Genomic DNA, 24685 nt, shown 5'->3' on the forward strand with positions numbered 1-24685 from the left:
CTTCAGTACTGGGAGTAGAATTACGAAGTCTTATGGGAACTGTATATTTAACCATTTAAGAAACCAACAGCCTGTTTTCCATGGCAGTGGCACTTTGTCACATTCCCACCAGCAGTGTCTGGTTGGGGAGGGGGTCCTGGTTTCTTCACACCCGGTCAGCACTTGTGATCTGTTGGATGGCAACTGTGGGTGTGAAGGGCATCTCTGGGTATGGTTGTGACTTCCATTTCTCTCATGGCTGAGGCAGAGCATCTTTTCATGTGCTTATTGGCCATTTCTATATTGTCTTTGTTAAAATGCCTATTCAGATCCTTTGCTCATTTTTAAATTGGATTATTTGTCAGTTTTTTTATTGAGTTGTCAGTGTCCTTTACGTATTCTAACTACAAATCCCTTCTCAGATATGTGACCTTCAAATATTTTTTCCATTCTGTGGTTCATCATTGATAGTATCCATTTGTCTATTCTTTCTTTTGTTGCTTGTGCTTTTTGCTTGTTGTTCGTTCGTTTGGTTTGAAACAGGGTCTGTCAGACCCTATGGCTCACAAAGACACCCCATAGGCTCACAGAGGAGCTGGCTACCAAATTCTGTCACTCAGGCTGGAGTGCAGTGGCCCCATTTTGGCTTACTGAAACCTCTGCCTCTGGGCTCAAGCAATCTTCCCACCTCAGTATCCTGAGTAACTGAGATTACAGGTGCATGCCACCATGCCCCATGCCTAGCTAATTTTTGTATTTTTTGTAGAAATAGGATCTCACTATGTTGTCCAGGCTGGTCTTGAATTCCTGGGCTCAAGCGATCTGCCCACCCCAGCCTCCCAAGGTTATGGATGTATAGGTGTGAGCCATCACACCCAGCCTGCTTGTGCTTTTGAAATATAAGGAGGCTTTGCCTAACTCGAGGTCACAAAGATTTACTCCTATATTTTCTTCTAAGAGTTGTACAATCTTAGCCATTATATTTAGATCTGTGCTTTCTTTTAATTTTTGTGTATGATGTGAAGAATGGGTTCTTAACACTTCTGAAGCTGCAATAATTGATGTTTGGTGGCAGCACATGAAGAAAGAGTGAAGAACGTAGATTTATTGTCTTTCTCAGTTTGGACTACATTTTCCAAGAGGCCATCCTCAACTCTTGAGTTCTTTCCATCTTCCCTAAATATTTTTGGCTGTTGAATATTAAAGTTGCTATGGCTTTCAACAGATCTTAATTCATTGCTCACATGTAATGCACAAGGAATTGTTTAGAGTGGTAACCCCTACATATCCATGATAAACTATTTGATTAGTTATATTTCACATTACACGAAATAATCTGTATTGCCTTAAGTTGTGTTTTACGGGTGAGCAAGCTGTTTTGTATAACAGTGATTATAATAATACTGGAGGGAAAACCTACCTCAGTGTCATTGCTATTTGTTCCCTGAGTCCTTATCTATTAAATTTGGAGCCAATAAAGTAAGGAACATGCTGAGGCAAACTTCTAGGAAAAAAAAATATCTTTGCCCTTGCAGGAGTATCTGGTTTTGATGCAGTTGAGGAACACAGACCTGGCACAAGCTTTGCCCATTACAGAGAGACTCTGTGGCCTCGACTGGTTTCTCAAGTCTCTAGGAAGTTTGAACTTTAGCTGGAGTTTGACTCAAAGGCTTGTGGATACTCTTGTTCTGAGATGTTCTGGGCAGATACTTCAAAATAGATTTCTCTTAATTCCCCTTTTGGTCAGTTGTTCAGGTCAGAGGGTTCAGGCAACCAAGCTTGAGTCCTCACTTATTTTACCAAACCAACCATGAAAGTTGATCAATTCCTAACAGCTCTGTCACCAGTTCTCACTATACCTTCCTACCCAGATCAAGTCTGCAGTCCAGGGTCACCCCTTCACCCCATCCTTTCTGTAGCCCCAAAGCCTAATCGAGAGGAAATATTCACTAAGTCTTTGTTGATGATCTTTGTTCCACCATATTTACACAACTTCGCAATGGTATAAATAGGATTCACTCCTCCCTCTCAGGGTAGAAATTCTAATAAAAGAATAATCCATGGAAGTTGGGTGCAGTGGTTCATGCCTGTAATCCCAGCACTTTGGGAGGCCAAGGCCGGCGGATCACCTGAGGTCAGGAGTTTGAGATCAGCCTGACCAACATGGAGAAACCCCGTCTCTACTAAAAATACAAAATTAGCTGGTCATGGTGGCATATACCTGTAATCCCAGCTACTTGGGAGACTGAGGCAGGAGAATTGCTTGAACCCAGAAGGCAGAGGTTGCAGTGAGCCGAGATCATGCCATTGCACTCCAACCTGGGCAACAAGAGTGAATCCCTGTCTCAAAAAAAAAAAAAAAAAAAAAAGAATAGTCCGTGGAAAAGAAGGCAGCCTTTCTCCAGGGGCACAGCCTTGCAGGTGTGGAGGTGACTGGGTTAGCACTTCTCCGAACAGTGGGTAAGAGGTGAGATGAGGTAGGGAATTATCTCACCAGGGTTCAATTCTTGGTTTTGGTGCGGATCTTTCTGAAGGACATTGGGGTCCACACCGTGGAATTCTTTCTCATCTCCAGTAAGAAATCTGTCACTTCAGTATTCCATTCTTGTATCCTACCCTCTGATCTAGTCTTCCTGTTACCCTCGGGCCCGTGGCCTCACTCCCAACACACAGGTCTTTGACCTTCACTCCTTTGAGTTTTCTTGCTTCCCCATCAATCTTCTCTCTGGGGCTCCCTTTATCCTCTACCTGATTTGCATCCCACAAATGGCGTTGTTCCCTCTGGTCACCACTGCTCTGGCCAAACCTTCTGTCTGCTGACTGCATCTATTGCTGTGAGCTGATTGCTCTCCAGTTTCTCCATCTCCTGAGGTGTGCTTCACACCACTGCTAGAAGAGCTGCCATGCATGTGCCTGGGTGAGGTGAAGTGGGGAGTGGGCTTGAAATCCAGCCCTCATTCCACTCATCATTTTGGGCTTGGCAGAGCTATGTCTGCCTAGAGAGAATACCTTCCTCTAATTGGCACGAAGACACCCTATGGGCTCACAGAGGAGGTGGCTACCAAATTGACCTTTCTAAAATAGCTGACCATCTCATTCCTCTGTATAATACCTTTTAGTGGGTCCTGTCAGCTAAAAGCCAAACTCCTTAGCATGGAATGCAAGCAAACCCTCTAAGACCTAGCCTGCTTGTCCCACCAGCATTTTAATGAGGGTGATCATATGATTCATTGTCCAAAGTATTCCTTTCAGAATACTTCTGAAAAGAAGGAAAAGCTATTACTGATTATGACAGGGCAATCCACTACAGTGCCTGGGCACTTATTTGTAACCTACCATTTCACACCTTGCATTCATTCACTGTGGTAGTACCAACCCACTGGTAGTTTTCTATATATACCTTGTTATTTCCAGATTAAGAGGTTTTGACAGAGTTATTTTGACAACCTTGTTGCGAATCTGAGGACATTTTGATTCCTTTTTTTCTGATTAAACATTAAAAGATGAAATCAACACATCCTCAAGTCAAAATCCCAAGTCCAAAATGATCATAGCCTAAACAATGATATTAAAACATCTAATTTACATTATTCTATGCTCTGGTTACTTGACTGTGGTATTAATACTTTATTGCTTAGAACTTCTATTCCCTTTTCCCCATTTTCCTACCTTTCCTGGCTTATTTCCACTTATTGTTCAAGATATCTCAAGGACTTTTTCTTCCAATTACCTTTCCCTGATATTTCCTGACTGGGCTCAGTGCCCATCGTCTTGTTCCCACAGCAACCTGTATACATTTTTTATTATACCAAAAAAAAAAAAAAAAAATTGTGTTGAAGTCATCTGTTCAGGCCTGCCTTGCTTACAGGACTATTAGGTCCTCAAGGCAGGAACCCTGTCTTATTAATTGTTTTATCCTCAGTGCCCAGCACAGCACTTCACAAATAACAGAATCTTAATAAATATTCCTTTACATAGACTAATTTGATCTCCTTGTAATATGAAGTGAAACGTGCCTGCCCCTTATTTCCTGGGGAATTTTTTAGGGTACTAGTGATGATTTATACCTACTTGGAGCCTTCAGGACGTTGACTTTTGGCATGTTAAAGTTGTAAAGCCTTTTTTTTAAATACCGTAGAATCATATAAAAAGAAAATACACATGCATAATATTCACATGTTTTGCCAAAAGTGTGAACAGTGATGTGTTAAACTTTAGTTTTTCCATGCCATAAAGATACGAGGGTATAGAAGAGTAATTCTTGTTTAATGCAATGAAGGATCATACAATCCATTAAATAATAATACTCCATTCTTGCCTTATTTTCTTTCTTTTTTCTTTCTTTTTTTGAGATGGAGTCTTGCTCTGTTGCCAGGCTGGAGTACAGTGGCGTGATCTTGGCTCACTGCAAACTCCGCCTCCTGGGATCAAGCAATTCTCCTGCCTCAGCCTCCCGAGTTGCTGGGACTACTGGTGTGCACCACCACACCGGACTAATTTTTGTATTTTTAGTAGAGACAAGGTTTCACCATGTTAGCCAGGATGGTCTTGATCTCTTGACCTCGTGATCCACCCGCTTCAGTCTCCCAAAGTGCTGATATTGCAGGCATGAGCCACTGTGCTAGGCCTCTTGCCTTATTTTCTAAGCTCTCTGGATTTGGCATTTTGAGTGAAGGTGATCAATGTTATCCTAATGTTATGTGTTTGTTTTACAAGCCTAATGTCTTCTGTTTCCATTTCTCTAGAATGTTTTGGACGTTTAAAGAATGGTTCTGGTTGGAAAGATTCTGGCTTCCTCCAACAATAAAGTGGTCAGATCTTGAGGATCATGATGGACTCGTCTATGTAAAACCTTCTCATTTATACATGACAATTCCATATGCTTTTCTCTTGCTGATTATCAGACGTGTATTTGAAAAGTAAGTAGTACTTTAGTCTTTCCTTCTCATTCCCCCTCTTTGCTCTAACACTAGAATAATACAGTCTTAGGCTTAGTGAGATCCTTAAATAATCTATTGTTCAGAGGTTGTCACTAATGGGCCACAGATTCTTGGGATGAATTAATGTAATCAGATGCACTCCAAATGTTATTTAAAGGCTGAACAACAAAAAATTAGAAACATGGATCCCATTGAGTGCTTTAGTTTTATAACGAAGAAAATCAAGATCAAGAGAGGTTGCAGACCACAGAGCTTATTTGACAATATGGGAACCCAGTTCATCTTCTACTCTTCCATGGTGTCCAACAATGCATATGCATTCCCGGAAAGGTTGGGCTAGAAGAGTCTATGACTCAGGAGGCATTATCATTCTCAAATGCCTATAAAATAACAAAAATGGCTCATTAAAGACTAAACCAAATATTGCTATATGGTACAGTTTATTTTAAAGGTTTATTTAGAGGTTTAATAGCTGCCCTTCATTCTAAAGTGCAAGGAAATCAAAGAGAAAAACTATCAGTTTGCTTTCTCAGAAAAAGTACTTATTTTTTTCTTGATTTAATTTAAATGGCTATTATTTCCAGCCTTTTTATTAAAATTGTACTAGTGTTATGATAACAGTAGATAAATGTTCATCTATAATCTCTGTAGTTGACTCTATTTCAAAAAGCTGTTATTAGCACATTAATTCATTTGGAGCAAAGAGAATATTCAAATGTCAAGAGTTGGAAAAACTTGAGACAAAATCTGATAGAGATCGTTTTGCCAAGACTAACTGTAATGCAGATCATATGTTTATAACCATTTGCAGGGTTCTTATCTTGAGAGCTAGTTTGACCAACTCTGTTTAATGAACTCTTGAAAAAGTTTTTGTACAACAACAGCTTCACTGGGGCCAACAGTGTGCTATTCCTACTGGGAGGAAGAGAAAGCCCCTGGATACCACTAAACCCTGGCTGAGAACATTTGAAAATGTACTTCTTTTCTGACAGTTAATTCTACTTTTTACTCACATATTTGGACGTGTCAAGAATGCATAAATAAAGTAGAACTTCAAAATTAGCAAATTACTATCCTGAAATACTAGCTGTTCTTGCATTGTTTCCGGTGATCTGTGAATTTGGCATCCAGGTCTATTACTTATTTCCATTACAGATTTCCTACTTTTTGGTGGACAGCTCCATTTTTCACAGCTTGGCCAGGACTGTGAGCCAGAAAAATCTTTAGGTTGCCAAAGCAGCACAGCTGTGGAGGACCAGCTTGTTACGTCCCTGTCTTGGCCTCTCTAACAATAATCAGGAAGGAATCCAACCCTCTCTTAATTCCTAGGACCATTGTTACTTCTTCTCAAGGGATTAACTGTAGTCTATATTCTCTATTCTATCTCCTTATAACTTCAGTTCCCAATAACTCACTCTCAGCTTTTTCCATTGTGGTGCTACAGAAAACTATGTGTTGCTTCACTAATGCCATATCTCTGTTAATGCCATAGAAGGAAGGAAAATTTAACGGGGAGAGAGGTCATACTTTTTGAAGTATAAGTTTATATTTTTTTCCAGAGCTTTTATATCATTAGTGGGAGATTGAACCACTTATATCATAAATAAAATATCACTTATACCTTACATTTGAATAGGAGCTTATAGTTTAAGAGCTACATAAAATCACAAATGGTGTGGTCTCAGTCTGCATGTGTGGAAATGAGAGGTAAATGACCTGGCCAAGGTCACACAGTTAACATGGGGCTTGAACTCCTGAGCTCAGATTTAGGGTTGTTGGTTTTTTATTTTCTGACTGTTTCAGTAATTCTTAGACTTTCACAGTAAAAGACTCCTGATGGCAGAAGAGAGTACACAAATGTCTCTTGGGAATACAGAAAGCAAGCTTAAAGAGATAATAGCAAACACAAAAATTTCTGAGCTATTTTAAAAATTCATGTAAATATAACCATATGTTTCAGCATATCCTGATAGATTTAACACAAGAAAGCGTCTTTCTTTTGTCCTAGACTGTGTTTGTGCTACATCTTCTCATTCTATGAAGTGACCAAGATTTGTGATTTGACTGGTTCATTATTGTCCTTTAGAACTAGCCAAGAACTATTTAAGATCAGAAATTAATGTTTCTTCCTAGAAAATCAAGAAGAGAGAGACAGACAGATGAGAAACAAAGAAGCAGATAATTTGAAAGTAACTGACATTTACTTTGTATTTAAGATTTTCTTTCCTTGAAAGTTTTAGTTTGTGGCTTATGTTTTGTTTTTTGTTTTTTGTGTGTGTGGCTAATGTTTCGATTTTTATTTTGTCCAGACTACTAGTTTCTAATTAGTTTATCTTGTATGCATTCTTTTATGTGTCTGAAGTATGATTTGAAGGAGACCTAAGCTGCTCAAATATCAACACTTGTGTAATAAACACATTATCTCAGATTAAATCATGGTCCCAGAAGAGTCCAAGGCAGGGGTGCAGGTGGTAGAATCAGAAGGTCACATTTTTATTATTGTTGTTACTTAAAAATACACAAATATATTCCCCACCCTAGCAATATAAGGTCATGATGGGGCAGTATGTCCATCATTCTTTGAAGGAAGGTAGGGTAGCTGGAGTAACCTATCTGTAGCGACTTACATAAATTGAAAAAGTGTTGTTACTAACTGTCCCAACTGGAAATAGTCTTAAAACATACACATTAGACTTTTTCATCTGAGATCTACTTTGCTCCCAATATTTTGTTCTCACATAAAAAACAAACAAACAAACAAACAAAAAACCTCTGGAAAATTCTACTCACAGAACCTCTGAATCCTTAGGAACTGGGAATCAATCTTATGCCAATAGGCTATTTTATCTATTTAGGAGAAGTATTTAAATGTAACATGCCTAATATCTGCCTAGGGAAACATTCCTTTTATTCTATTAAAAATATTAAAAATAAAGGGAGATCTGGGATGTCTAGGCTTTTGGCTCCCAGCTAACTGATGGGGTGCTAGACAAAGAGGGGGTTGTCTGGGTGTCTGCATGGGTTTGTCTGAAAGCTTAATTCTGCAATAGTAGCAAACCTAAGGGACTCATTCCCTGATAATTAACCTAACTTTGATCCATTTACGTGGGAGCAGAAGTTCATTCTTTTTTCTTCCTCTCAGACTTTTTTTTTTCTATTCCATATCAATAAAATGAAAATTTAGGCAAGCTAGCTGGCAAGCTAATCTCTAAGTTTCTTCCTAGGGCTAAGACTTACAATTTCCCTTCTCTCTTCAGTTCCATTTATCAAATATTTACTGTGCTCCTTTCTTCTCTCCTTTTTCAAAATAGATTTTTAATTAAGTCACTATTCATCTACACTTTATTAGGTAAAGTGATTGATTTCCTAGATTTATTTGAAACAGAAGGATAGCACTCAATTAGACAACTATATTTACATCTATACTCTGTTCTGTTAAAAATGTTATTTTCTAGCCAGGCGCGGTGGGTCACGATGTAATCCCAGCACTTTGGGAGGCTGAGGCAGGTGGATCACGAGGTCAGGAGATCGAGACCATCCTGGCTAACATAGTGAAACCCCGTCTGTAATAAAAATACAAAAAAATTAGCTGGATGTGGTGGTGAGCGCCTGTAGTCCCAGGTATTCGTGAGGCTGAGGCAGGAGAATCGCTTGAACCCAGGAGGCAGAGGTTGCAGTGAGCCGAGAACACACCACTGCACTCCAGCCTGGCGACAGAGTGAGACTCCATCTCAAAAAAAAAAAAAAAAAAAAAAGAAAGTTTTATTTTCTGTGTGTAAGAGGTAGGGATCCAGTAAAACAAAAATCATTATGTCTGTCTTTGAAATTAATGAAGAAGACTGTAGTTCTCTTTCTTGTTTAAATTAATGATTTTAACAGGTATTTATTCCTCATATCAGCAAGGATACTATGAATGTATATATTTATCTACGTGCATACTTATCCACATGCTGTTTCTCACATGACCCTCTAGAGAAGAATGTTATGCTTCATTTGGCTTTGAGATTAGTTTTGTCCTCTTACTGTATAAATCTTTGGTTTAATTCTATTTTGCTTTCCCCTCCTAATTTCTTCATTTCTAACATTTGAGGAGATAGCACTGAGTGAATATATTGAAAACACTACCCTATGAAACTATTTCCAGTTTGTGTTGTTCTAATAGTGAAAAAAATGGATGTTTTCTCCACTAAAATTTTCCAGCTATTTATTCCAGTTGGATAAATGAACTAATTCAATTATTTATCCCAAACCCTATCTCATATATATATATATGAGAATATATATGTTCTCTCTTTCTCTATATATATATATTTATGTACACACATATATATGCTCTCTTTCTATATATATGTGTGTGTATATATATGTCTATATAAGAGCAATCTTGAGTGATTGATGACTTTTTCATTAATTCCCTTTTTTCCCCATACATTACTCCCATTCCCCTCTCTGCTGTGTTCTGTGTATTTGGTGATCCTTTATTTGTATGACCCAGTAAAACATGTGCTTCATGTGCCGGTATCACTTGTTGACATAAATGGTATTGCGCTAAGACCTTTTCTTTCTTCTTTTTTAAAATTTAGCACTATGTTTTATGATCTCTCCACATTGCTCTGTGTACATCTGGTGCATAACTCACTTATTTTTATATGTCTCTGAAATTTAGGGGCCATTTTCACGAGAACTTAATTCATCTGGAAGTTGGACTGGCATACATTTAATCAGATTATCTTAAGAGAGTTTTTATTCAACTTCCATCGATATAAAAATGAATTTAAGAACTAAATGGTCATTCATAAGTAAAATTTTCAGCATTTAATTAAACACAAAAATTATCCTTCAGTAAGTCCTAGAATTGACTGACCTGGCAGAAGATAGTGCCTTTGTCAGAACTGAAGGAAGAATAAGGAAATCTCTTTATTTTAAAAATATCTGCTTTATTGAGGTTTGATTTACATACAATAAAATTCATCCAAAATTTGATACATTTTGACAAATGTATACAGTCTTGCAACCATTACCACGATTATGATACAGATTTCTGTCAGCTAAAAAATTATTATAATGCTTTCAGTTAATACCCTCCCTACCCACTAGCCACCAGCAATCATTTTTTCTGTCACTATAATTTTGTATTTTCTAGGATTTCCTTTAAATGAAATCATACAGACTATGGTCTTTTGTGTTCGACTTCTTTCATTAAGCTTAATGCTTTTAAGATTTTTTTCATGTTGTTATGTATATCAGTGGTTCCTTTCTATTGCTGAATAGTCTTTCAACATACATATATACTATAACTTATTTATCCTTTAGTTGATGGGAAGAAATTTGTGTTGCATACAGTTTTAGGCTGTTATGAATGAAGTTACTATGAACATTTGAGTACAAGAATTTGTGTGGATATATGCTTTTATTTCTGTTGGTAAAGAGCTAAAACATTTGCTCTTCAAGACACTGTTAGTGTATATCCCTACAATGGAATATTGTTCTGCAATAAAAAGGAATGCACTACAGATACATGCTATGACATGGATGAACCTCATAAACATTAAGCTCTGTGAAGGAAGTCAAACATGAGTGACCACATATTGTATAATTTCATGTATATTAAATATTCAAAAAGGTAAAGCTATAAAAACAGAAAATAGATTAGTGGTTGCCTGGGGCAGGTGCAAGAAGAAACAGAGATTAACAATAGACATGAATGATAGAAATGTTCTAAGGCTGATTCATAGTAATGGTTGTACGACTTAGTAAATTTACTAAGAAGTCATTTTATACATTTAAAAAAAATTGTATACTTGAAAATATTGAATTATATGATATGCAAAATACCTTACTAGTTATCTTTTTAGGAAATGTTTCTGTAAATAAAATAGAAAGGCAAGCCACAGACTGGGAGAAATTATATGTAAAACATATATCTGATAAAGGACTTAAATTCAGAATATATAAAGAACTCAGAACTCAATAATAAAAAGAAATAACTTGGTTTTAAAAATAGGCAAAAGATTTGAGTAAATACTTCATCAAAGAAGATATACAAATGGAAAATAAGCACATGGAAAGATGCTCAACATTATTAGTCATTAGGAAAATACAAATTAAAACCACAATGCACTGGATTAGCAAAAATGTCAGAGTAAGAAACTCTGAAAATTCTTTCTTCCATAAAAGCAACCAGAAAACTAGCAAAAATTGTCATAGTCAGTTTTATTTTTCAGAATTGAGAATCAACCAAAGGCTTCTAGTGATCTAGGGATTGTTATTTAAGAAAAACAGCAGAATCTTGGAAGGAATAGCAAGCTGTGTGACATTTTTAACTTGCCCTGTTTCCCATCTTGCCCTGTCCATCTCGGGAGAGCCTTGAAGAACCAATGGCCCACAATTACAGTGGAAACAAGCAGCCTGGCTGCCACTGAAAGGAGCAGAACAGAGTAGAATTTCCTTCAAAGCTCATTATCAGAGGATTGTCATTATCTGACATGTCTGGTGGTTCTCTGGAAGACACTACTCACAGTGCTGTCTTTATCTGACCTGACTCAGAGCTCACCCAGTGAAAAAGCCTTTTCCCTGAGGGTGTTTGTCTAAAACAATTAGAGACAATTGATTAACTTCATAACTGTCTAAGACAGTGTATAACAATTGGGGCAAACAATAAAATGACCAAAAAGCTTAAAAGAAAAACCTAGAACATGAGGTGTGCATAGAAGGCTTTGAAAAATTCTGACATGTTCTTGGAAATCCAGAAGGCCCCTTTTATGTGTGAGGGTTAGTGCATGTTTATGGCTATCTGTATGCTCAGGAAAGACCTGGGAAGGCCATAAGCTGTCACCTCTGAATGACCTTTAGGCTCTGTGCAAACAGTTAAGTGAAGGCTAAGGCAGAGTTGCTTACTGCCTAGTTAAATGTTGAAGGTGTGCCCCAACATATGCACAGAGCTCCTCAGGAAAGACTGAGGGACTTATTGGTTCCAAGCATTTAAGGAAATCTCTGTCTAATCATTAGCTGACTACCAAGCTAACCTAATAAAGCCTTCAGTGCTCACATATCACAAATAAGACTTTATAGGTTAATTCAAAAAAGTGACTAAGCAAACAAATGGACAACGACAAATAGCAAAAACAAAACTTTGGGGAGGAGAAATAATCCGATTTTTATAGTTGCCACATTATAGTATTTAACATGTCCAATTTTCAACAAAAACTTATGACACATGCAGAGAAACAGAAGTATGGACTATACACAGTAAATACAGCAATTATTGCAAGAGTTTCTGAGAAAACCTAGATAGTGGACTTATTAGACAAAAACTTTAAGTCAACTACTTTAAATATGTTCAAAGAACTAGAGAAAAACATGCTTAAGAACTAAAGGAAAGCATGAAAACAATGTCTTACCAAATCAAGAACATCAATAAAGTGATGAAAACTATAATTTATAACAAGGAACCAAATAGAAGTTCTAGGGTTAAAAACTACAACGACTGAAATCAAAATTTCATGAGAGAGGCTCAATAGCGTGTTTGAGCAGGCATAAGAAAGAGTCAGCAGTGTGAGAAACAGCAAAATAAAAGAGAATGAAGAAAAATAGTCTTAGAGACTTGAATACCAACATACACATAATGGGAATTCCAGAAGGAGAGAAGAAAATAAACAGGACCCCAAAAATGTGAAGAAATAGATGGCCAAAAATTTCCCTGAATTCTGAATCTGTATATCCAAAAAGCTCAGCAAACTCCAAGTATGATAAATTTAAAGAGAACTACACCTACATATGTCATAATCAAATTGTCAAAAGCCAAAAAGAAAGAATCTTGAAGGCAGCAAGAGTGGAGCAACTCATCACATGCAAGGAATTCTCATTATGATTAGGAATTGATTTCTCATCAGCATCTATGTAGGCCAAAGGCAGTGGAATGCCACATAAAAAGTGATGAAAGAAAAACACTGTGAACCAAACAAAACTCTCCTTCAAAATGAAAGATAAATTAAGGCATTCTCAAATAAACAAAAACCAAGAGAATTCATTACTAGCAGGCCTAGCATAGGAAAAGTTTGAAAGGAAGTCCTTCAGACTGAAATGAGAGTTCACAAGACAGTAACTCAAATCCACATGAAGAAATAGCACCAGTAAAGGTAACTACATAAGAAAATAAAATGATAGTCTAACCATATTTTTTGTTTGTAACACTTTTTCTCCTATCTGATTTAAAAGGCAACTGCATAAAACAATAATCTAAATCTGTGTTGATCAGAACACAATTTATAAAGATGTAATTTGTGAGACAAGAGCACAAAGGAGGGGGAGGGGAATGGAGTTTTTTAACCCTATTGAAATTAATTTGATATTAATCGGAACTAGGATGTTATAAATTAATATGTTAATTATAATCCCCAAGTCAGTCACTAAGAAAATAACTTTTAAAATAGTAAAAAACCAAAAAGAAAAGAAAGTTAAAATGGTACATGAGAAAATATCTGTTTAACACAAAATAAGGTAGTGATGGACAAATAAACAAAAGGGCATAAGATATATAGAAAACAAACAGCAAAATGGCAGATATAAATCCTGTTTTGTTAGGAATTACTTTAAATGTAAATGGAATAAACACTTTAATTAAAGGCATAGGTAAAATAGTTAGGAAAACATGATCCAACTATATGTTGTCCACAAAAGACACCTGTTATATTTAAAGACACAAATAAGTTGATTGTAAAAGGATGGAAAAAGATACCATGCAAAAAGTAACCAAAAGAGGACTGGAGTAGCTGTACTAATATCATACAAAATGTAATTTAATAGATTTCAAAATTGTTACTACAGACAAAGGACATTTTATAATAATAAAAGGGTAAATCTGTCCAGATGATATAACAATTATAAACATATACGTACTTAGCAACAGAATTCCAAAATACGTGAAGTAAAAACTGACAAAATTAAAGGGAAATCAGGCAAGTCAACAATAATAGTTGTAAACTTCAATATTCACTTTCAATAATTGATAGAACAGCTAGGCAGAAGATTATCAACAGGTAAATAGAAGACTTGAACAATATTGTAAACCAACTAGACCTACCAAACATCTATAGAACACTCTACTCAACAACAGCAGAATACACATTCTTCTCACATGCACAAAGAACATTCTCCAGAATAGATCACATATTAGGCTATGAAACAAGTCTCAATAAATGTGAAAGGATTTAAATAGAAATTATGTTTTCCAACCACAATGAAGTGAAATTAGAAATCAATAACAGCCAGGCACAGTGGCTCATCCCTGTAATCCCAACACTTTGGGTGGCTGAAACAGGAGGATCACTTGAGGCTAGAAGTTGGAAACCAGCCTGGGCAACATAGCGAGACCCTCATTTCTTAAGAAAAGAGATCAAGAACAGAAGGAAATCAAGAAATTAGCAAATACATGTAAACTAGATAACATATTTCTAAATAACCAACCAGTCAGGGAAGAAATCACAAGGTAAATTAGCAAATACTTGAGATGAATGAAAAAGAAAATGCCATACTAACTTAATGGAATGCAGCAATAGCAGTGTTTGAAGGGAAACTTATAGCTGCAAACACCTATATTTAAAAAGAAGAAAGACCTCAAATCAATAATGTAAACTTCCACCTTAACAGACTAGAAAAAATAAAATCAATCTATATTTAAAGCAAGTAGAAGATTGGAAATAATAAAGATTATAATGGAAAATCAACAAAAAGCCACTACACACCAGTAGAACTGCCAAGGCTGACAGTATCATGTGTTGGCAGGGATATGGGCTAACTGGAACTCTGACAAGTTATTGGTAGGAATGCAATATAGTACAACTACTTTGAAAAACAACTTGCTGGTTTTTTATAAAGTTAAATGTATACTTGCCATATCACCCATCAATCCTATTGTTAGGTATTTGCCCTAGAGTTCTGCCATTTTTTCTTATGTTAGAACTTGAAATCGGAAGGTAGTAATTTCTTTAAGATAATAACACCAAATAAAACATTTTCTAACAGAATTCTTGTTTATTTCAATCCCTGGGAGTCTTTAAAATTCTAAGTAGAACAGCTTATTCTATTTCCTAAATCTTATCTCTAAATATATTTGGATTAACATAAAATGAATTTTAGAATTGTGCAAATGTTTTTTTTTTTTTTAAATTATTGCTTGTATATATGGCCTGAAACTTTTCTGTGTCGAGAGACAGATTTTGACTATAGGTAGCCCCAGTGCCAACATAAACGAATGATTGATTTCATTAGAAACCTAAAGTTTTTTTTTTTTTTTTTTTTTTTTTTTACATACCATGCTCATGGATAGGAAGAATCAATATCGTGAAAATGGCCATACTGCCCAAGGTAATTTATAGATTCAATGCCATCCCCATCAAGCTACCAATGAGTTTCTTCACAGAATTGGAAAAAACTGCTTTAAAGTTCATATGGAACCAAAAAAGAGCCCGCATCTCCAAGACAATCCTAAGTCAAAAGAACAAAGCTGGAGGCATCACGCTACCTGACTTCAAACTATACTACAAGGCTACAGTAACCAAAACAGCATGGTACTGGTACCAAAACAGAGATATAGACCAATGGAACAGAACAGAGTCCTCAGAAATAATACCACACATCTACAGCCATCTGATCTTTGACAAACCGGAGAGAAACAAGAAATGGGGAAAGGATTCCCTATTTAATAAATGGTGCTGGGAAAATTGGCTAGCCATAAGTAGAAAGCTGAAACTGGATCCTTTCCTTACTCCTTATACAAAAATTAATTCAAGATGGATTAGAGACTTAAATGTTAGACCTAATACCATAAAAATCCTAGAGGAAAACCTAGGTAGTACCATTCAGGACATAGGCATGGGCAAAGACTTCATGTCTAAAACACCAAAAGCAACGGCAGCAAAAGCTAAAATTGACAAATGGGATCTAATTAAACTAAAGAGCTTCTGCACAGCAAAAGAAACTACCATCAGAGTGAACAGGCAACCTACAGAATGGGAGAAAATTTTTGCGATCTACTCATCTGACAAAGGGCTAATATCCAGAACCTACAAAGAACTCAAACAAATTTACAAGAAAAAAACAAACAACCCCATCAAAAAGTGGGCAAAGGATATGAACAGACATTTCTCAAAAGAAGACATTCATACAGCCAACAGACATATGAAAAAATGCTCATCATCACTGGCCATCAGAGAAATGCAAATCAAAACCACAATGAGATACCATCTCACACCAGTTAGAATGGCGATCATTAAAAAGTCAGGAAACAACAGGTGCTGGAGAGGATGTGGAGAAATAGGAACACTTTTACACTGTTGGTGGGATTGTAAACTAGTTCAACCATTATGGAAAACAGTATGGCGATTCCTCAAGGATCTAGAACTAGATGTACCATATGACCCAGCCATCCCATTACTGGGGATATACCCAAAGGATTATAAATTATGCTGCTCTAAAGACACATGCACACGTATGTTTATTGCAGCACTATTCACAATAGCAAAGACTTGGAATCAACCCAAATGTCCATCAGTGACAGATTGGATTAAGAAAATGTGGCACATATACACCGTGGAATACTATGCAGCCATAAAAAAGGATGAGTTTGCGTCCTTTGTAGGGACATGGATGCAGCTGGAAACCATCATTCTTAGCAAACTATCACAAGAACAGAAAACCAAACACCGCATGTTCTCACTCATAGGTGGGAACTGAACAATGAGATCACTTGGACTCAGGAAGGGGAACATCACACGCCGGGGCCTAACATGGGGAGGGGGGAGGGGGGAGGGATTGCATTGGGAGATATACCTGATGTAAATGATGAGTTGATGGGTGCAGCAGACTAACATGGCACAAGTATACATATGTAACAAACCTGCATGTTATGCACATGTACCCTACAACTTAAAGTATAATAATAATAAATAAATTAAAATAAATAAATAAATAAATAAAGTTCTTTCCTTTACTTGTTCAAAAAAAAAAAAAAAGAAACCTAAAGTTATAGCTTTAATTTTCTGGTGTCATTGTGGATTTATTCTTAGATTTTGAACTTCTTTCTTTTCATATTTTTGTAGATTTGTTGCTTCACCTCTAGCAAAATCGTTTGGCATTAAAGAGACAGTTCGAAAGGTTACACCAAATACTGTCTTAGAGAATTTTTTCAAACATTCCACAAGGCAACCAATGCAAGTAAGTACAAATTCTTTGCTTTTCAATTTAAAAATCTTCTTTCTTAATGGTTCAGTTATCTATAGCTTACCTTGTGTGTGCAAAAATCTATTCCAGTTGACCAGCAAATGATTTGGATTAATTTGGATTTATTATTTCTTTGTTCTGTTGACAGGTTTAGAACATCCCAAGTATGATACATATGCTAATATAAAATAACAATGTTAACAGTTGAACTATTATATTTAACTATCGTGTTGAGCACTAATGATCAGTGCCATAATTTGGGCATAAAGGTCAAAATTTAATTTTTAATGGTAGAATATATACAAAGTATACAGATGAAGAAAGAAAATTGCTTGGGCAGAGAAGCCCATATCTGACACTTTTGATGACTGTGGCATCATCAAAATACATTACACACATTATGAAAATCCTCATTGGGGTCGCTTTCATGAGTAGGACTGTTATTTTACTCAAAGCCTCAACATGCTCAGAAATATGCTGTGCTCCTGACTACTCTCCAGAGAGAATTTCTGAGAAAGTCACAGTTCTCTTCACAATATAAAGTTTCCTTCATTTATGTTGTAGTACACTGCATACTTAAATACATGAAGAAAAAGAAAAAAGAAAAAGTTTTTAATAGTTAAAAAAAAATGTCCAAGTAAGTCTCGTGTTCACTCCAGTTTTATTATATTTCCATCGTTAAAATGAGAGATGAAACAAAACTTCTCCAAAAGTGATACAACCTCTATGATGAATACAAACAGCGATCCCCAGTAATTTAAAAAATCAAGTACATATACTAACACAGTTCTAGGATAAATAGATTTTTGAGGGTCCTGAACTTTATTTGCTGAATTAAGTTGCCTCTACTATGACAATTGCTCTAATTTGTTCTTGTGGTTTCTCTGCACATGAAAGCACTTTGAGGTTTGACCACCTCGCATGAGATATAGTGTCCAGAATTGCTCATAGCAAGTGAGAGCTGGCTCTAACTTGTTCTGCCCTCAGCTCCTGTATTTGACTGCTTTTGTAACCTAGGGATAGTCTGACAAGCCATCTTTATATATTTTTTATTCCCATGTGCTTTAAATGACTGACATCATTCATCTAAATCCCTTTGTTACTACTGGTGATAATAATACCTAAGCATCCCTTTATATGTTTCAAATGGGAAGTTATTTAGCTGTGTTAAAAAAAAATAGGGCTCTTTCTGGAACCCTTATTATCCTTCTTTGTTTGGGAACAACTAGCTTTAGTAATACTTTGTATAAAATGGGAAGAACAGTGCTATAATGCCAATTAGTTGCTGTATTTGCTATTGCTAAGAGCTTCTAGTCAGCTTTTCAGGATATTTAAAATTATCTAGAAAATTTGGTCCTTACCAAGCTTCTCTGCTATGGAGAAAAAATGGCCATATGACAAAGGAAAACTAAAGATAGCTGAAAAGGTTTATAGGGTGGTGGTCTTTCTTTTTCATGATTGAGATGAGGAAACTTAAGGCCCAGCCAAAGGGAAATGAGTGGTCATGAAGCTAATGAGTGGCTGAATCAAAAGCTAGAACCTGGCCCATACTTCCAGTCTAGTAACCTTTCCACCATGCTCCAGTGAGTTCTTTATCTGTAACTGGAATGTTAAAAATATGTTTTAAAGGCTGGCTCTGTGTTTATAGTAATTATTCTAACTCAACTGACATTACAGTATAGTTTAATACAGACAGAATTTTGACATTTGCATCAAGTAAGAGGAAAAAAAAAGTGACCAGGTACAGTGACTCACGCCTATAATCCCAGCACTTTGGGAGGCCGAGGTGGGCGGATCATGAGGTCAGGAGATCAAGATACTGGCCAACATGGTGAAACCCTGTCTCTACTAAAAATACAAAAATCATCTGGGCGTGGTTGTGAGTACTTGTAATCCCAGCTACTTGGGAGGCTGAGGCAGAACAATAGCTTGAACCAGGGAGTCAGAGGTTGCAGTGAGCCGAGATCACGCCACCGCACTCCAGCTTACCATACCTTACTCATCTTACCATATCTCCCACATTAACCTGGCCAGTGTCATACTATATATATATACACTATATATACATATGCATACTATATATATAGTGTATATATATAGTATGACACTGGCCAGGTTAATGTGGGAGGTATGTATATATAGTGTATATATGTAGTATACATATATATACTATATGTGTGTATATATACTATATATACACTATATATACATATAGATATATATATATGCTGATGCAGAACAAACAAGTTCTGGAAGAGATCTAAAGGAAACATGGCACTGTTAGACTGACCTCAAGCCAGTTACTATAATCAATAAAGGTATTCCAGTGTGCTAACTTGAGTCATTCATAGATTCAAACACTTTTAGAGCAAAAACCTCTTCTAGTGCAATTGATTGTACAGGTGAGACATGTGAGAGCCAAAGAGGTAGGGTGACTCCTCCACTGGCACAGAGGATTCCGTTTTCAGTCCAGAGGCCAGGTCTCTTGGCCCCATTCAGCACTTCTCCTTTAGGCCATTCGACCTCTCCTTGAGGCTGTGCCTGCGAGAGGCCTTTCCTGTATGTTCTAACCCACTTCTGAATGTTCATGGCAATAGGTAGTATAGAGGCTAAAATACAAATTGTGAGGACAGACCATGTGGGTTTAGAGCTTGGCTCTGTCACAGGCTTTCTGTGTGGAAATGGACAGATTAAACTTCCTGTGCCTCAGTTCCTCCTCTGTGAACTGAGCATAATTATATTGCTTATCTCATAGGGCTCTTTCTTGTGAGGATCAAATTGAGTTAATACATATAAAGTGCTCAGAATAGCACCTGGAACACAATAGATGCTCAGTAAAGATCAGCTATTATTATTTGTATCATTAACTTTGTGCCTATCATGCACTGACTTCCAAAGGAGCCTGTTTAAACATGTCCTCTTAACTCAAGGGAGTTGTCACTTTGTTTCTTAATCATGCTTGTTTTTGTTCCCATGACATCTTGCACTATTTTCTGATCATTACAGATGGTCAATAAATGCTTCATGTTTCACACATTAATTCAACAAAACACTTTTAGAGACTTTTGCTTGTAAGGAGTTTTCTCTCTCAATAATATCATAGTGCATGAGGGCAGTATTGACAAGACTGTCTTTCAACTAGATTCTTCTGTACTCCAAAATAGAAAAAAAACTTCACATCATAAACAGTTACTGTCTTCTATATATGTTTATTAATAATTCATTAGGCAATTATTTGTAGAAGTCATGGGATAATAAAATTAGATTATTCTAAGATCTGAGAACATTCCAGAATAAAGACAAGGACTTTAGTTTGCATTGCTCACTACTGAATCTCCCATGCATAGGTGGTGCCTGGCACCAGTGCATAGAGACTCTTTAAATCCTTTCAAAGGAATGAATGACTAAAACACTTCAAATAGTAAAGCTAGGCCCAGAGCCCCTTCCATCTGAGCACACAGAGTATAGTGCAGCAGCATGCCCAAATATGTCCTGTTGTGCGCCAACCAACAGAATTTGAATTGTGTTCTCCATTTTGGGGGGTCTGTTCATGTTTGTAAATTGTGTTAAAAGTAAAGGAATACTTTCGTAGTCCATGGTTTCCTTTCTGTGTTTGTTTATAAAAATCTCTAGCATTGGCACAGCACTTAATAGTTTCATTAGCATATTCCAGTCCCTTGGTCCTCAAATCATCCCTCTGAGATGGGTAGCAAACATTCTCTTAATATCCCATTTTCCATGGCGGTCAAAGTGCGGTGCTTATGCCTACATAGCTAGGAGGTAGCAGAACTGGATCTTCTGTTTTCAGCTTCCTACCCTTCCTACCATATCCAATTGCTTTGACACTGCAGTGTTCTTTCCTTCCTGCGAGGGAACATATGAGATAATCTAGCAGAAGCTATCCGGCTGGTCACGACTTTTGGGTATTCAGCCATCTGGCCCACAGGCAGGCTTTATTTGGCCCTCACGATATTCATCCATAATTGGTTTAAATTTACCTTGAGGGATTGGTTAACATTTTTTAAAACCTAGTGATTTCCCATCAAAATCCTGGGTCTGCACATTTTCTCTGGAAGTGTCAGCCAGATCTCGGTCATACCTGGCCTTTTGGAACATGATATGTGCTTTTCTGCCTGCTGTATCCATACAGCTCCCACTTCTTTCCTCAGATTGAAGCTGAGGGTCAGTTTTATGACGTTTTATTTTTCACAAAATAGAATTAAGAGGAAATGTAAATGTTTATTTTATTTATTTATTTATTTATTTTGAGATGGAGTCCTGCTCTGTCACCCAGGCTGGAGTACAGCGCCACGATCTCGGTTCACTACAACCTCTGCCCCCAAGTTTCCAGCAATTCTCCTCCCTCAGCCTCCTGAGTAGCTGGGATTACAGGAGCCCACCATCACGCCCGGCTAAGTTTTGTATTTTTAGTAGAGATGGAGTTTCACCATATTGGCCAGGCGGGTCTCAAACTACTGACCTCAGGTGATCCGCCTGTCTCGGCCTCCCAAAATGCTGGGATTATTGGCATGAGCCACCATGCCAGGCCAGAAATATTTCTTATATTTACTCAGGAAATAAAAAGTCAAGAGGGCTGGCATTTTTCATGAGCATATTTCTTTGTGGATGTGCAGAAGTTTACCATAGGTTTAAAGTACAAAACATTCCTATGTTAAAATCCCACTGTGGGCCAGGCGCGGTGGCTCAAGCCTGTAATCCCAGCACTTTGGGAGGCCGAGACGGGCGGATCACGAGGTCAGGAGATCGAGACCATCCTGGCTAACACGGTGAAACCCTGTCTCTACTAAAAATACAAAAAAATAAGCTGGGCGAGGTGGCGAGCGCCTGTAGTCCCAGCTGCTTGGGAGGCTGAGGCAGGAGAATTGCGTGAACCCGGGAGGCGGAGCTTGCAGTGAGCGGAGATCTGGCCACTGTACTCCAGCCTGGGCGACAGAGCGAGACTCCGTCTCAAAAAAAAAAAACAAAAAAACAAAAAAAACACAATAAAATCCCACTGTGAAACAGACCTGGTCCATTTGGTCATTTATGTTTCTTGTCTGGCTTGGGTAGATCTTTGAATTGTTAACCTTTGAGAGAATCTATCATTCATATTGTTTCCAATTTTAAATCATAGCCTACAACTTCTACTTCCCAAAAGAGAAGCAATCATCATCATCATCATCATCATCATCATCATATTTTGCAATTGTTATTTTTGTTCTTGAAATTATTTTGGATTATTTTGAAATAGGCTCTCTATATAATTAAATGTAAAAGTAGATGGCTGACACCTGTTTGAGTTTTTCCTGCATTATCTTCGGGAGCTGTCAGAAAGATCATGTGAAATAACAAAATGCACTAGCCTAAGTTCTTGTCCACACTTTGCTACTAATTTTAGGTTTTTGGACAAGTCATTAAACTTCTTGGGGTTTCAGTTCCTCATAGGAAAAACGAGGAGATTGGTTTTTATTGGATTTGATTTAAACTATACTGCTCTACCTGGCGCCTAGGAAGTCCTAAGCACATTTTAGCTGGACAAGTGAGCTCACACATGCAACTTGAACGCATGGGTTGCTGCCAACTTATGGAGAATTGATCTTTCTTAGTAACTTAGAGAGCTAGGATAGTAACATTTTGTTTTTTGGGGTGTGTTGTGTGTGTGTGATTCCATAAGCAAAAGAGGTAAGTTCCCTGGCTCCAGGTCTCATGACAGAATTTTTCTCATCCCCAGTACTGAAGCTCTTGTAACTCAATCTCCCTGTCTCTTGTCTGCCTGCCAGTCTGACTCTGTTCTTTATCACTCATTTATTCGTTTCATCCCTTTTCAGACTGATATTTATGGACTGGCAAAGAAGTGTAACTTGACGGAGCGCCAGGTGGAAAGATGGTTTAGGAGTCGGCGGAATCAAGAGAGGCCTTCCAGGATGAAGAAATTCCAGGAAGCTTGGTAAGGAGGACGGACTAAGCTTTAGGAATGCTGCCGTCCTATCTGGAGCAGAGTGGTCCTTGCAGAGAGAATACTGCCAGGGCAGCAGAGGGAGGGTTCAGACCCATCTCTGTCACCCACCGTTGTGGTGTTTTAGGCTCCTCACACATTTCCCTTCCCTGCTTCCTACACTCCTTTATAAATCGAGTAAGCTCTGAATTCTATTTATCCAGCCCCCCGAACCAGAATAGGTTCAGACAGACTCCCACACTATGAACTCTCTAAGATGAACAGGAGACGTTATGTACTCGGCCTGAAGCACAGAAAAAATCATAAAAATGTCTTAACTGGTGTTTCTCTTTTCTTAGGGTCAGGGTTGGCCCTAGGTCACCAGACTTTGTCACCTGGGTCCAACCATCATAATTGTAAGAGCAGAGAATGTCTGTGAGGATGTGTGTTCCCTCTTAGAACACTGAGAAGGCCTCTCTGTGTGGCGTGGCTCATGACCTCAGTCCTCCAGTGGGGTGCACAGCTCATCCTCTTGGTTTCTCAGGAGGCTTGGCAGGAGGATCAGGGTGGGCTGGGGCATCAAGTGGGGTCTTACCAGAGCTGGCTACTTGGAGTCCATTCTGAGGGCAGGGAGACTGCACTGGATTTGTTTTTAGTTTCATTTGAGTTCTGCTTTTTTTTTTTCCCCCCCTCCTATAGGATATCATAGTACTTTAGGTCACTCTCTTGTGGCAGAAACTGACACTTGTGCAAAAAATGGTGAACCAGGTCATTGCTCTCACTTTGTTTCCCCTTCTTTCTATCCAGATGAATGTATATGAGTTGGGCTGTGTTCAATGGCACATTCTATGCACTAGCAGTGTTCCATCTTCCTGCCTGATTCTTAAGGCCTTCCCTCACATTGCCCAGTGACTTCCACGAGATATTTTTGTTTTAAAGGTGAAATGAGTAAGGGAGCTGATGTAAGACTCCTGAATAAGCAGAGGCTGTAGAAGGCTAAACTTTAATAACTTCCTTTCTTTTTCTTTTTCTTTTTTTCTTTTTTTTTTTTTTGAGACAGAGTCTTGCTGTGTCTCCCAGACTGGAGTGCAGTGGCGCAATCTTGGCTCACTGCAAGCTACACCTCCCGGGTTCACGCCATTCTCCTGCCTCAGCCTCCCGAGTAGCTGGGACTACAGGCGCCCACCATCACGCCCGGCTAATTTTTTGTATTTTTAGTAGAGACAGGGTTTCACAATGTTAGCCAGGATGGTCTCGATCTCCTGACCTCGTGATCCACCCGCCTTTGCCTCCCAAAGTGCTGGGATTACAGGCGTGAGCCACCGCGCCCCGCCACCGTATCATATAATCCAGTTGTGAAACTGGGTGATGTTTAAAGAGATAGACCCACTCTTCAGGATGTCTCCAAACACTTCTCACCATAGGCTTCCATTGCCTTTCTCATAGCAGCTTGTGGTGTATGACCTTGTTTGTTTTCTAACCAGCATCTGTCTGGTTTTTAGGTCTTGAAAGTTTGGTAAATATAATATATAGTTGCTGCTGAGGTCAGCTTGGCAGAAGTATACCTCTCTAACCATCAGCACAAAACAGTACAAAATGGAGCTGATCTTAC

At 37.8% G+C, this 24685-nt stretch overlaps 1 protein-coding gene across 3 annotated transcripts in view; it reads left to right on the forward strand.

Annotated features, from left to right (window-relative positions):
• CERS3 (ceramide synthase 3) overlaps positions 1–24685 on the forward strand; it is a 125233-nt gene that overhangs the window by 22212 nt on the left and 78336 nt on the right. For all 3 annotated transcript variants that reach the window (XM_003901437.4, XM_009210997.4, XM_021940911.2), the window contains 3 exons: positions 4725–4898; positions 17018–17132; positions 22967–23085. In XM_003901437.4, coding sequence (XP_003901486.1) covers positions 4726–4898; positions 17018–17132; positions 22967–23085 — 407 coding nt within the window. In that variant the 5' untranslated portion in view covers position 4725. The remainder of the gene's footprint in view (positions 1–4724; positions 4899–17017; positions 17133–22966; positions 23086–24685) is intronic.

Source organism: Papio anubis, chromosome 7 (genome assembly GCF_008728515.1).
Source record: "Papio anubis isolate 15944 chromosome 7, Panubis1.0, whole genome shotgun sequence".
NCBI lineage: Eukaryota > Metazoa > Chordata > Mammalia > Primates > Cercopithecidae > Papio > Papio anubis.